General features: G+C 37.0%; 2 protein-coding genes across 2 annotated transcripts; one reads left to right on the top strand and one right to left on the bottom strand.

The window, feature by feature from the left end:
* Positions 1–1,001: 1,001 nt before the first annotated feature.
* On the bottom strand, positions 1,002–5,168 carry LOC121798163 (pyruvate dehydrogenase E1 component subunit alpha, mitochondrial-like). The gene is made up of 8 exons (XM_042197027.1): positions 4,386–5,168; positions 3,741–3,820; positions 2,881–2,958; positions 2,395–2,490; positions 2,257–2,328; positions 2,009–2,062; positions 1,857–1,922; positions 1,002–1,316 (listed from the first exon to the last, which is right to left on the bottom strand). The coding sequence occupies exons 1-8, from the start codon at positions 5,065–5,067 to the stop codon at positions 1,272–1,274; spliced, it is 1,173 nt and encodes a 390-aa protein (XP_042052961.1). The 5' UTR covers positions 5,068–5,168; the 3' UTR covers positions 1,002–1,271.
* A 2,644-nt stretch (positions 5,169–7,812) lies between these two features.
* Positions 7,813–15,202, top strand: LOC121798162 (DExH-box ATP-dependent RNA helicase DExH15 chloroplastic-like). Its single transcript, XM_042197026.1, has 16 exons — positions 7,813–8,395; positions 8,688–8,863; positions 8,945–9,058; positions 9,403–9,511; positions 9,576–9,662; positions 10,211–10,329; positions 10,801–10,948; positions 11,029–11,628; positions 11,698–11,976; positions 12,090–12,296; positions 12,764–13,120; positions 13,754–13,990; positions 14,126–14,346; positions 14,474–14,573; positions 14,658–14,804; positions 14,885–15,202. Exons 1-16 carry the CDS (start codon positions 7,889–7,891, stop codon positions 14,981–14,983), a joined length of 3,507 nt encoding a protein of 1,168 aa, XP_042052960.1. The 5' UTR covers positions 7,813–7,888; the 3' UTR covers positions 14,984–15,202.
* The last annotated feature ends 228 nt before the right edge of the window (positions 15,203–15,430 follow it).

Genomic DNA, 15,430 nt, shown 5'->3' with positions numbered 1-15,430 from the left:
AGTACAGTTAGCCAATTACTGTTTTTGTTTACAAATTCCGATTTTGAGAAAACTACAGCCATTATACCGATAGCAGTCTGAAAACTAAAAAGCAAAGAAATGGGCAACGGTAAAAATGTGAAAGCTTTGATTCAGCATTGATTCCAATTCCCATCGCTCTACACAAGGACAAAAGCATTTAATAAAAAAGGAAAAGGGTATTAATTAGCAACAACCATTATGCTGACTGAGAAATGTGTAAGAAACTTTATCATTTGTAGAATTCTGCGTTGTTATCCAAAATTTTGCAAGAAGGTAGGTAGGAATGAGTCATTTATACACTACTCAACATAGCCTCCTTGTGTTTTTAATTTACTTGTCATGACTTGATAATTCATACTCCCACCGTTCTTTTAAAATAACAATTATTTTCATTTTAGATTATTCCTTAAAAATAAAAACTTTAGAATCTTTCTAATTTCAGAACTTTTTCTCTTCTTCTCTCTTACTTTACTCATTTTTCTCTTCCTCTTTCTTACTTTACCAATCTTTCTCACTTACTTTACCAACTATGCATTAAAACTCGTGTCGTTTCAAATGTTTCTATTTTTTAAATATGGTGGGAGTACTTGTAATTGGCTATAAATGGTATGTTCACGCCTTAATCATGTGTCACTTTATCATCACAGTCTGGAGGTTTGGAAGTTTCATTACAGAAAATTTTACTAGTAGTAATTTCTAACTTTCCTAAAAAAAAGAAAAAGTAATTTCTAATTTATCAAATGGAGTGCAGAAAGTTAAAAACAGCAGTGGGATATTGTTGATATAAAAATAGTCCTGACCATATTTAAACATAACTTTAATAATTAAAAATTAAATTTTGAAATAAGAATATTGTTTTGTACTACTTGACATATCACCATCTACTATTACTTTAGAGTATAAATTATTTCACTTGAAGAAAGTTATAGGAGTATTTTGAACCAACCCATGGAAAATTAAATATTTTGAATGATAGAATGTAACACTCTCCAAAAATATAACTACTGAGAGCACTCTTTGAATTTCAGTTTTCGCATTTGAGTTCTGCTGCAAAAAATTTAATCAATAAGATTAGAAACCAAACACAATCAATCTTCTCTAATATCCACATATTGGGAAACAAAAAATGAGTGACACTTTCATCAGGATATCGAGATTCTCCAACAGCAACTCTTATTTTGCTAATTGCTTTATTGCCAGTTAGTCCACGGATGGGGCTTGGCATGTTGAATCATTATTGATGTTCTCACTCATGGAAGTACAGTTCTCACTTCTTTTCTGTCTGCTCCGAATGACTGCAATCAACGCAAACTCCAGTCAGATTACGAACAAGTTCTAGTAAGAACATCTTACAGTAATTAGCATAATGTTTTTTCTTACACCTGATAACAAATCGTCCATCTAAGAATACTTTAATTTCTAAGGAGAAGTCAACAATAGATGAGTAAATCAACAGACAGAATGAGAAATAAAGCAACCAAATGAACCATTGCAAGCAGGAGATAATTGTAGGTGAATTGAAGGGTACCTAGTGATACTGAATCACAGACTAAGTTGCATACTGAGACAAAGGAAATTGATAAAATTGCACTTTTTCTCAACCCACTGATTTGAGTAGTCTGATAAGCTTAATTTGTACTCCAATACAAAACAGGTCAAGTAAGAATACATATACTGTACTAGATCTTTTCCAGGTTACTTGTCTTGTGCATAAAATCTATTCCAAGGTATGACAGAGATGATTGTAAGAGCTTGATATGGGTGTTAAGAGAAACTTGAGTTCTATAGTAGTTAGATTCTCTTCAAAATTAAATGGACGTGATGAAATATTTTACCTCTGTTCCCAGGCCTTTGGCATACACATTACTGAACAGCTCTGAAGGGTCAGGCATGGGACTCTCCTGCAAACCAGATAGAGATAAGTTGGAGACAAACCAAAGTTCATGAAGTATTCTCGTAATGCTATGGAAAGTATGGGACTTCAAACCTTGGCTTGTGCAATGGCTTCATCCACCTCTTTTCTTACTTCTTTCTCAGTATCCTGTTGATCACAGAACAGAAACAATATATAACACCTCACCACAATTTCATTCCAGAATTGGAAGATTGTGCACGGATCGTCCCATAAAAATCTAGACTAGGAGGATCTAGAGAAGGACCGGATTCCAGGATACTCCAGGATCGTGTAAAACGAGATATATTACTGCATAAGAAGACGAGTAGAACTGTTTTTACCTTTAGTTCCTTCTCAGTGGCAAGATCATGAGCCAGGACAAGCTTTCTGATTCTTTCAATTGGATCACGCTCCTGCAGAATAGAGAATTATTCAGGTACAGTTCAAGGATCATGACAAATATTGAAATTTATATCCACCTGTCTAACACCAGAAATTTCATCACGTGTACGGTATGTGCTTCCAGGATCAGACATGGAATGTCCATGGTATCTGTAGGTGTCCATTTCAAGAATCTGAACATATTAAGCAGATGAATGAGTGATATCACATTGTAACAGTTGAGAACTGAGACAGAGTTCTTGTCTGGATATCAAGAAAGTATCCATCCATGAGCGATTAACATTGAATATAATGAAGATACAGGAACTTCTAGCAAGAAAATCCAGAATAATGAATGCCCAAATTAAATAAAAACAAAATGTATCCTCCACAATGTATCCTTGGTTTTTCTATAATCAGTGTGAACAAACATCTGGCATCACTTGTTTATTGGCAAGAAAAGACTGAAATGAACACTCTTGTATGCAAAAGAAATACTCCATGATAGAAAGCAAACAACTACTTGAGGAAAACAGAATAAAGGGATTCAGATCAAGAGTTGGAAGGAAATAAAGTGCACTCACAATTGGCCCATTCTTGAGGGCATGCTCCTTTGCAAACTTGCATGCTTGTTTCACAGCAAGGGCATCCATACCATCCACCTTCAAAATGCAAATATAAATTAGATGTCATATAAGCAGCACATTAAGTAATTAAACCAATCCCACAAAATAAACTTAGCAGATTCATTTTTAATCAATTTTCCTAGTATCATTCAGCTGAAACTGGCAGCACCCTCGTTCTCTCAGAGTCCATAACAATGAAAATATAGTGAAGGACCTAAACTCTTCCTGCCAGCACTCAACAGACTCAACACCAACCGATATATCCTAATCCTACACATGAGTCTGATTTAAAACATAGGTAAACAAGGCACTGTTGAAATTTTAAAATACCACTGGCCCAAAGTTTCTTACTGGAAAATCCTTATTCATTGTGTGAATGTGTGATATACAATTAAATGCCATAACATTAAATGTTCCTTATCATATATGAAGACAATTTTCACAGAATCATTCCTTCCGTGAAGTGATGAAGAATACATATATGAGACATGACATTTAAAGAGTCACAACATAATACTTGAAGTAAACTCTAACAAAACTTGTAAGTAATTGCATTCATACTTGGCCTGCACTACACACCATTTGGCAGGGGAGATCACCTATAACATCTCCTACTACATACACAAACATGAGTGACGAGTGATGGTCCATCACTCATGTTTGTGTGTGTGTAGTAGGATATGTTATAGGTGATCCTCATTGCCATTTGGCTATTAAACCTCCCAATGCGAATTGCTACATATAGCATGTTAAAATGTGCAGCTAAAAATATAGTATTGCAAAAGTGCATAAGTGATGAAACAAGAAGCTCATCTTACCTTCAAACCTGGAACATAATCTCCTCTCTTGTAATAAGCAGGACTCTTTGCAGCCCTCCATTCTGCTGTGCCCATTCCATCTATATGCCAATTCAATTTAACAAATTAATCAATAGTCAACTAAACATAAGCATGAGCATGAGAAGATATATACTGCAAGTCCAAACAAACATACATACAAGACAGCACATACTATAATAACTGCTCATGTTTGTCTTTGTGAAATTGAAAATTTATCAAGCATCAAGTAGATAGTCATTAATTATCCTTTATATTTAAAGGAAATTGAAAGAAAATTATATGCAGGGCTCTTCCAGTTGTCTTTTTTACACTACATCCATGTAAGTCAGGAAGCTTTGCCAATTAGACGTGTTTTACATGATATCTTTCAGTAAATGATCATAACTCCAAAGTCCCGATCATCATACTACCAGAGCAAAAGTGAGTATATGATAGTATTTCTAAAGCATATTATAACAATCCTTCTCCTATCATAACCAATACCACAACTGTCACGCATTTCCTTGCACATGGCCATAAATTGGAACAGATGAAATTCAATCATTTCTAATTAAGTTCAATAAACCAAGAACCTTTTTATTAAGTCACTATCTCAAATCACATGAAGTTGAAGAAGCATCTTACAGTGATTATTCTCGCAGACCAAAATAGCAGGCAGATCCCACAGGGCGGCCATGTTCAACGCCTCAAACAACTGCCCCTGGTTGGCAGCACCGTCTCCGTACATGGCGAACGTCACACTCTCATCCTTGCTGTACTTCTGAGCGAAGGCCAATCCACATCCCAACGGAACCTGCGCCCCAACAATTCCATGTCCGCCGTAAAACCCCCCTTCCTTTTTGTAGAAATGCATCGATCCTCCCTTCCCCTTGGAGCACCCGTCCTTCCTCCCCATCAGCTCCGCGAACGCTTCGAGCAGCGTTCCCCCGCGCCCTAGGAAGATGCAGTGGTCGCGGTAGGCGGTGATTATGCAATCCTTCCGATTAATAGCGGCCTCCATCCCGACGCAGACGGCCTCCTGGCCGTCGTACAGGTGGCAGAATCCGCGAATCAGCTTGGCCTTGTAGAGCGAATCGGCGGCGATTTCCATTCGGCGCATGAGCGCCATGTCGCGGAAGAAGGTGAGGAGCTCCTGCGGGGAGGTCTCGACGGAGCGGGAGGGTGGATCGATGTTGTGGCCGGTGAAGGGGAGGGAGGTCTCCACCGTAATTGAGGATGTGGAGGCGGTGGCGAGGCCCCGGGCCGCGAAGGAGGCGGCGGGGAGGGATTTATTGAGAGCGGCGGCGCGGCGAATCAGCTGAGCCATATCAACCGTCGATCTGAACGGCGGGGATTTGGTAAAGCGAAGCGGTGGCTGTTGGGAGAGAGAAGGGGTAGTTTTGGTTGGTAGCAGCGGCAAAAGGAGTCAGTATACTTACAAATATTGGGGAGGATATGCGTAGGGGTATCTTTGGAATAATCAAAAGTCAGCGATTGGGTGCTTATTAATCATTTTACTAAATTAGTGCTCCTATAACAATAATTACTTTAAAGTCGATTTACACACAGTCGAAAATTCTAATCATATTTATTGCCTATTATTCGTTACAAAAGCTGTTGAGTGATTCGGAGTTATAATTAAAATAAAAAGTTAGTTATTGGTATTTGAAAGTATTAATAATTTTGCTATGGGAGAATTTACTTTAACCATTTTAAAACCAATTTAGATTTGAAAATAAAATTTGTTTTCGGTAAATACTACTCCTATTAGATCTTTATCCACTCGCATAGTCATGTTAATTGTCACCTAATGAAAGGAATATCGTTATTAATCAACAATAAAATGTTTCCTTTAACTTAAAAAAGTACTCACTTTTATGGAGTATAAAGAACTAGTTAGTTTATTTATGTATTTAAAACAACTTAATATTATTGTTTATTATAATAACTGAATAATTGTTATTGGAACAATCAAATTGCAAATTACTCCATATGACAAGAAATTTAAATTGAAGACATGTTATTTGTATGAATTATTAAGGTGAGCATATCAACCGCTTTTTGTCAAAACTACTTAAATGGCCACTTATCAAGGGGGAATATATGAGAAGATAGTGGAAAACGATATCGGGCATTTGATAAATAATTATAATATGCTAGCAATTTGTCAATGTGTAAAAACTGGAGTATAAAATAAGCGCTTGACGTAGTTCTAAAATAAGCCCAATTTGAAACTACTACTGATTAAGCTATGTCTTTAAATAACCCTCGTCCATGAATATGAATCTTATGTTTCCATTTTAGTTCATTCGTGAATAGGAGTCCCAGTTCACTTTTACCATAAATCGTAATAGGGTGTCACATTCCACTAACTCATTTCATTCACATTTTATTTAAAACTAATATATACAAATGAGACTCATATTCCACTAACTTTTTCCCAACCACTTTTCTTCATATTTCTTAAAACTCGTGCCGTCACGAAATGAACTCCTACTAGCAGACGGATGAAGTACTTAGTATGAATTTAAAGAAAATAATTTTCATTTATAATAAACTAGATATACATGGAGAAACAATTAATCTTCGCATCATTAACGCCGAATGTTTTGGCAAGTCGGTGGTGTGAAGTGATTCTCGCCATAATAAATAACATGTTTGTGTGAAGATATTTTATTTTTATATAGTACTTCAAGATCTATGCAATACATAACTAGATGTTTGTGTTAAAATAACAAAACTTCTTAAAGTGACATTGTGACACCACATATCCAGCAATATTATAAACACTATACAACAATAGTATAGATTGTTGTCTAGTGTATTGGATATTGCTGGCCGAGAAAAATTATTGTATAGTGTATTGAATATTGCTGGCCAAGAAAATTTACCATTGAACATTTTTTATAATTGCCACATGGCACCTGATTATTCGTCCACGTGTACAAATGATTGGCTAGGAATGGTGGTATGATGTTACTTTAAGAGGTGTTATCATTTTAACGCACCCCTATAACTAGATCTTTAATATTTACAAAATAGAAATGAAAATTAACAAATAAAGTATATATATACATAGGGGTGTAATCAATAGCTAACTATTTAAGTTGCTAACTCTGTTAACTCATCAATGCAGTGTATTAAAAATGTTAACACATAATTTTGTTGAACTTCAATATATTGTGTTGATATTATGTGTTAGACATTTTAATGTCACAGTGTTATATTTTTAATACACTGCATTGATAAGTTAGCAGAATTAACAACTTAAATAGTTAGCAATATAAAGCATCCCATATATATATATACGAAAGGTTTAGACACGATATAAATACAAATCTAGCATGACCATTATCATTTACCGAATATCTCATGTAATAGAGTGTGACAAGAAAAAAGTGTTTCACAAAACCACCACAACTTCTAACTCAATCACATGGCCACCGAGTAATCGTCACACGTAAGCTCCAATCAACGGACACAAAAATATATCAATGAACTCATACAAAAAACTGTATATCTCTAAACGATCGGTTTCTTTTGAATCCTCAACAACAAGAACCATAAATCAAGTGAGGAAGACAAAGGAATCAAATTTCATAGGAAGGATGACTCATGCAGAAAAAATGAAGGGAGAGAAGAATAGAGGGGGACGAGATCACAAAATGAATAATTTGAATAGCTGCAACTCGAATAAGGTCAAAGCTCGGATAATGACGTGACATGGGGTGTTTTTGGAAAGTCCGTCGGGATGTCCGCCGGGACATCCGTCCCATTGTGGATGCCCTGAGTATATAAAAATATGTACTACATTGTACTAATTTTTTCAACTCAGATTTTTTATACTACTACTTAAAATTTGTGTTGATCAAAATAGAACATATAATCGGGAAAGAAGTGAATAGTATTTTCTATGATCAAGACCACTCGCTTTTATTTGGCAAGAGTAGTTTGGTTGAGTGTCGCAAATTCCAACCAGTTGAGAATAGACTACGAAGTGGAGTAATTTTACAAATTTATTTAAACGGATAATTTGCATATTGGCGACTAAATGAAAATAAAATTCATAAAATCGAAATTGGCCACCACGGAAATTATCTCCTTCGACAGGAGAAAAGGGTGTCGCGCTTCTGAAATTCTCTCCCGCCATGAAAGCATCCTCCATTCACTCCTTTCTCTCTCCCTCATCTTCTCCATATCTATTCACATCAACTACTACCAAGGGACTCTCTCCATTGCCTCTCTTCAGGCCTTATCTCCGCCTCCACTTCCAGTACCCGCAATTTCTCAATTCCAACAGCTACTCGCGTTTCGCAGCTACTCACAAATTCCCGAATTTCGTATTCCCCGTCGGTTCGTCTCCTCAACTCTCCGACGATGATATTGAAGTGGAATCCGACGACGACGAAGAAGAGGACGACGTGGCTGCAGAGGAGTACGACGTCGTTGCTGGTGAAATAGGGGGAGACAGCGAACAATACGAAGATGAAGATGACGACGAGGTTACGGAGGCGACCGACGGCCTTCCGAGATATGAGGAGTTCAAGTGGCAGAGAGTGGAGAGGATTAGGAATGAGGTGAGGGAGTTTGGTGAGGACATCATTGATGTCGAGGAGCTGGCCTCTGTTTACGACTTCAGAATTGACAAGTTCCAGGTTTTCCCTTCCCTTCCATTCCTAGGTCTACTGATATTTTCCCAAATGATTTTCCAGAGTTCCTGCAAATAAATACAGCAATGTTCTGTTTCTGTTACTGCTAGGTTTCAACAATCATTTCATGCTGTACATTTGTCATGCGTTAATTAATTGAAACACGATTGAAAGCAGGATATTTACTTAGTTTTCATAAATGCTGCAGATGCCTGTGGTTGTACTTTTGTTAAGAATTTTGGTGCATTATATGCACCAGCAGTTGTAATTGTGAAGTTCAATTTATGTCTTTTTGCAGCGATTGTCCATTCAAGCATTCCTGAAAGGTTCTTCAGTTGTAGTTTCGGCACCAACTAGTAGTGGAAAAACATTGATTGCTGAAGCTGCTGCAGTTGCTACTTTTTCCCGAGGAAAGAGATTGTTTTACACTACTCCTTTGAAAGCCTTGTCAAATCAGAAGTTTCGTGACTTTCGGTAAGAATGCGGGTGTTGTTAGTTGTAATTGATAAAATTTTGGGGATCACTAATGTTGGACTGTTGTACGCGGTTTCACAGTGAGGCATTTGGTGATACTAATGTTGGACTCCTCACTGGAGATTCTGCTGTCAATAAAGATGCTCAAATTTTGATAATGACCACAGAGATTTTGCGCAACATGCTATATCGGAGGTGATTATTTTAATGTGATGTTTCTTAACTTTCTTTCAATACTGTTCAGTAGGAAACATGCTATGAAAGTTGAATGTTTGTCTTATGCAAACCTTTTCCTTTTATGTTGGTGATACTGATCAGCATAGCTTCTTTGTTGACTTTGGATGAATAAATGTTTATCATAAAGTGGTTTGTCTGGCTCATAATTTTATATTTGAATAGTTTCTGCATTTTACTCTTTGAATTCAATGCTATTACATTGGCTGATGTCTCTTCCAGGGTTATATTTTCTTATCTGTTTTACGTCTATGTGACTGAGATGGTTTATTTTTCTCATGCTTGTGGATATATTTGTGATTCAGTGTTGGAACAGATTCTTCTGAAAGTATGCTTTCTGATGTGGATGTGATTGTGTTGGATGAAGTGCATTACTTGAGCGACATATCCCGGGGTACAGTTTGGGAGGAGATTGTGAGTCATTTTATATCATACAGAAAGCCAGAATTTAAATAATTGCTAATTGTTGCTTATATAGGTGATTTACTGCCCCAAACAAGTGCAATTAATATGTCTTTCTGCCACTGTTGCGAATCCGGATGAGTTGGCAGGTTGGATTGGTCAGGTACTGCATCTTCTCTTGAATTGTCATGCAGTTCTTGTGCAGCTAGTATATGTAAAAGTTCTTTTTCAGAATTACATAGTATTCTGTAGGTTAGGATTCTTAATATCCTGTAAGGATGTCTGCTTTAAATCTTTATCTTCGATTAAAGGCCGTGTGATAAACTATCATTGTACATCATCATAGTTCATCCTGGTTTTGGTGACTTATTTAAAATTAAGCTGCAGCTTTTTTTTATTTATCACGTTTGAACTCATTTTCAGTTTTTGTTTTTCTTATTAAGTTTGGTTTAGGGAGTTGGAGGGCATTTTTTGTAGAAGGTAAGACCGTGTTGTTTTTTGAGTGTAGTAAATGAGCTACATTTCTACTGCAAAAAAGAGTCCCATATCTGAGTATTTTTTAGTATATATTCTATTTCATTACTTATTTGCAATTAGTCGTCTAGAGAATTATTCAGTCAACAAATTGACATCCATTATTTTTTAAACTTGCACCCGTTTCATTATATAGTATTCATATCTAATGATTTGTTCTTCTGTTGTGCATTAAAGATTCATGGAAAAACTGAGTTGGTAACATCATCCAAGCGTCCGGTTCCATTGACTTGGCACTTCTCAACAAAGACAGCATTGTTACCACTTCTTGATAAAAAAGGAACTAGCATGAACAGGTGATTTCTTGTGGTAGATATTGCTAGGGTCTGGATTTTGTATTTCTAGTCAGGTTCATTTTTTTTGGGTTGATTTCACATTTGGGGACGTTTCATCTCTCTGAACCGACTTGGTTATCTGGACATTAACTCGATGCATAGTGAATTACATGAAAACTTTAGTAGTGATTATTTGGCCCCTAGCTTTGAAAGACTGTCTGGGCTAGCTTTGTGGTGCAAGTCGTGAGAAAGTAGCCCTTGGATATTTTCTGATCTTCTCTCTTCATGCTAAGAAGAGAGATGTGCCAAAGTAGCTCGTCTTTGATTTTTATTATATATGGATTATCAGTTCAACATACATCAATGCTGAAGGGATGGATCCTATACAGTTGGACAGTTTTCCTATAATTGCTTGCTCTTAATTTGTGGCTGAAACTAGTGTTAACAGTTATGGCACTCATAATTATCTGCAATCTATTTCAATTAGTACAGGAAGCTGTCCCTCAACCAGTTACAGCTTGATTCTTCAAGAGATAATGTATACAAGGATGAGAATCCTAGAAGAAGGAAATCAAAGAAATATCAGTTTGATGTGCCTCCACTTACGAAGCATGACATGAACTCTATACGCCGATCGCAGGTATGAACTATCATTAGTTGATCCTCAATGAAAACCTATATCTGGATCAGAGATCATTTTCTCATTCTGGTAGAATACAGGTTCCTCAAGTTATAGATACATTATGGCATCTTAAAGCAAGAGATATGCTTCCAGCTGTCTGGTTCATCTTTAGCAGAAAAGGTTGTGATGCTGCTGTTCAATATCTTGAAGACTGCAATCTGTTGGATGATTGTGAGATAACCGAAGTAGAGCTTGCACTTAAAAAGTTTCGTGTTAAATATCCTGATGCTGTGAGGGAATCTTCTGCAAAAGGACTTCTTCGTGGCGTTGCTGCTCATCATGCTGGTTGCCTTCCCCTTTGGAAATCATTCATTGAGGAGCTTTTCCAAAAGGGGCTTGTGAAGGTTGTTTTTGCCACAGAGACTCTTGCTGCTGGAATAAACATGCCTGCAAGAACTGCTGTTGTTTCATCTCTGACCAAAAGGATTGACAGTGGTCGCACATTTTTAAGTTCCAATGAGCTGCTACAAATGGCAGGACGTGCTGGCCGTAGAGGCATTGATGAAAAGGGTCATGTCGTTCTTCTTCAAACCCCATATGAAGGAGCTGAAGAATGCTGCAAAGTTCTCTTTTCTGGACTAGAACCTCTTGTTTCACAGTTTACAGCTTCATATGGGATGGTGCTTAATCTACTTGCGGTATGCTCTTAACAAAACACTCATCAGTATAGTGATGTCCATCTTATACAGATCCATCATCCGTTGCAGGGGGCAAAATTTACACGTAGCTCGGCTGAATCAGATAACTTGAATACCTCACAATCTGGTCGGACATTGGAAGAAGCAAGGAAGTTGGTTGAACAAAGTTTCGGAAATTATGTGGGGAGCAATGTCATGCTTGCTGCAAAGGAGGAGCTCGCTAGGATACAGACTGAGATACAGATGCTGGCGTCAGAAATTACTGATGAAGCTATAGATAAGAAGAGTCGAAAATTGCTGTCACATACATCTTACAAAGAAATTGCCGATCTTCAGGAAGAATTGAGGGTATCTATCATTGCTCACTGTTCTTCCTTGATCAAAGAATCCTATTGTTACACATATTGTAACACGACATTCTGCGTATTGTAAGAACAATCATAATTGTCTTTTCTCCTCAGGTAGAGAAACGTATTCGATCTGAACTTCGGAAAACAGTGGAATGGGAGAGAATTTATTCTTTCAAGCCCCTACTCGAGGAGCTTGGAAATGAGCACCTACCTTTTATGTGTCTCCAGCATACAGATGCAGACGGTGTTCTACATCAAATCCCTGCTGTTTATTTGGGGAAGGTTGATTCTTTGAATACTATAAAACTGAAAAATATGGTGAGCCTGACTCGCTTAAAATTTTTCTCCCTTTTTTCTAATGGAAATCTTCTTGAGTTTATCACTAAAATCATTATAAAGCTTTGGAGATGTCCACTTTTGTCTTTTGCCTGCAACCTATGTCATTTGACTGATTTGAACAATAGTCGCATTCTGTGTCATTCTTGCTTGTACATGGTGGTTCATGGCATCCTGCCATATTTTAGCAATCCCTCACAGATCTTTCTTCCTTGTTGATGCTTTGCCTTCGAAAGGTTGCTATAACTGATGAATATATCATACACTACCAAATCGATGTGTATGCTAATATATTTTTGTAATGAAGAACACCTATTTCTTAAAGGTGTAAGACTCCATTGTTTAATTTATTAATGCATAGAACTCCATTTGTTAAAGAAGAAGAGTATGATAAAGTAGAATACTCCCTTCGTTGAGATCTCTTTAATGCATTTTATCCCGGATTACAGGTTCACGAATCTGATTCTTTTGCGCTAACGAATGGAAGTAATTCAAGTGATGCTGAGTCTGGACATGCTGCTGAACCATCGTACTATGTAGCACTTGGTTCGGATAACTCTTGGTACCTTTTCACTGAGAAATGGATAAGAACCATCTATAAAACTGGATTTCCCAACGTTTCCTTGGCTCTAGATGATGCTTTACCTCATGAAATAATGACGAGTCTGCTTGATAAAGGAGATATGCAGTGGCAAAAGGTCGCAGACTCAGAATTTGGTGGTCTATGGTGCATGGAAGGATCTCTTGAGATGTGGTCGTGGAGTTTAAATGTGCCAGTCTTGAGTAGTCTCTCTGATGATGATGAGGTAATTAAATAATTAATTAATAAGATGCATACATTGTTGTTTATTAGTAACATCCAGCAATCCAAATAAACTTGTGATATTGAATGCGTTCTAAAAATTTTGGCAAAAATGGTTGCTTAAAAGCTATAGTCGTTGTTGATTTTGCAGCATCATAATGAATTTATTTTTGCCATGGTGTATCAGAATAGTATACAGTGGGTTAGGAAGCTTATGATGTTCGATAAAAACCCAATGAAATTAATATTACTGATCTTTTTTCATTATTTATTTACCGAAGTAAATATCAAATTATGATCTCTGCATGAACAATTCATATATACAAGAGATGAATTACGCATCTATATAAAGCAACAATGCCATTGCCCACCTAGTTTTTTTAGCAAGATAGTAATACTTTAGTGTCGGGGTTTGGTGCTTATCAATGTATACTTGCATAGTTGTTAAGACCATAAGGCCATCGTATGAGCGCAGAAAGCAAGATAGTTTACAGTGAGCTAATCTCAACACTGTATTTGAGAGTTATACAGTAATTTGCATGAGGCATAAGCGATGGCTTCTATTTTGATCTATCTTATAGTTTCAGTTCCTCAATAGTTCACAGTTGACAGCTGGTTTTCTCCGTTATGGCCTTAGGTTTTGAAGTTCTCTGAAGAATACAAAAATGCTGTCCAATGCTACAAGGACCAACGAAACAAAGTTTCGTGTCTGAAGAAAAAGATAGCACAAACAGAAGGCTTCAGAGAATATAAGAAGATTCTAGATACAGCCAAATTTAACGAAGAGAAGATACGGAGATTGAAGGCAAGATCACTTCGTTTATCTACTAGAATAGAGCAGATAGAACCATCTGGCTGGAAGGAATTTCTTCAGGTAATACAAAGTCACTAATGCACATGCCAGCCTCAAGATATTTTTCTTCCTGAATAATAATGCTGCAAAATAATTCTTTTAAGCTTGACTATGTGTTATGAGTAGAAAATCCTTTAAATCATTTATGTCTTCCAGATTAGCAATGTCATACATGAAGTCAGGGCATTGGATATCAACTCTCACTTTATATTTCCCCTGGGTGAAACTGCTGCTGCAATTCGTGGGGAGAATGAACTCTGGTTAGCAATGGTTCTTCGAAATAAAGTCCTTGTTGATTTGAAACCCGCACAGCTTGCTGCGGTTTGTGGAGGTTTAGTGTCTGAAGGAATCAAAGTTCGGCCATGGAAAAATAATAGGTATGTTTAGAGTTACATTTGCTCAAGGTACTACATGCTAAGGGTTGCAGTCCATTACTTATAACTGTATGCAACATTGAGAAAATGAAAGAAAAACTTCGCCAACCTTCATTTCCGGTTTGTGCAGCTATATTTATGAAGCCTCATCCACTGTTATGAATGTGATCGCCTTTTTGGATGAACTGAAGAGCTCTCTTTTGGATCTCCAGGAAAAGCATGGAGTGAAGGTAACTAGTCTTGTTTGAGTGAAGGCAATAATGTATACAGTAATGGTTGGTTGGTAATGCTGAAGTGAAATGGTGGGTTTGTAGATTCCTTGCTGCCTGGATAGCCAATTCGCAGGCATGGTTGAAGCCTGGGCTTCTGGTCTAACATGGAGAGAGATTATGATGGAGTGTGCCATGGACGAAGGAGATCTAGCACGCCTTTTACGACGAACCATTGATCTATTAGCACAGGTGGGGCTCTCTTTCCATTGGAGTTTCTTGCTAACTAGAGTAACAACAAATCTTGTCATTAACCTGTTGGTTGGTTGCAGGTGCCTAAATTGCCTGATGTTGATCCACGGCTCAAAAGCAACGCGGTGAAAGCTTCGAGCGTCATGGACCGTCCCCCCATTAGTGAATTGGTAGGATGATGACAGAGTTGCCCAGTTCTCTGCTATTAGTTTATCATCATTCTTTGCTTCCCAAACCCAAAGAATAAAAAGGAAAAAAAAGAGAAACTCATCATTCTTTATACTACTATATATCAAGCTGTAGAAACTTGTAATCTTATTATGATTCTTCTTCTTCCTATTGTTATCTTATTCTTTTCTTGGTGGGAAATGCAATTACTCTAAAAAAAATTAGCCTTATTCTTTTTCCTTCATGCTCAAACGAAAAAAATGCCAGGCACCACACCAGTGCATAATAAATGTAGTACTATAATTTTGACAGAAATAATGAAATCAACGCAAGACAAAATTAATGAAATCATCCGAAAATAATACTCCATTCATCCCATAAAAATAGGAACACTTTCTTTTTACTTTTCGTCCCATAAAAATAACTCTAATCCATTTATAAAAAGTTTTCTTCAATTC

This window comes from Salvia splendens, chromosome 4 (genome assembly GCF_004379255.2).
Source record: "Salvia splendens isolate huo1 chromosome 4, SspV2, whole genome shotgun sequence".
Classification (NCBI taxonomy): domain Eukaryota; kingdom Viridiplantae; phylum Streptophyta; class Magnoliopsida; order Lamiales; family Lamiaceae; genus Salvia; species Salvia splendens.
Note: the sequence above shows the minus strand (reverse complement) of the source record. Positions and strands in the feature narration are given on the sequence as shown.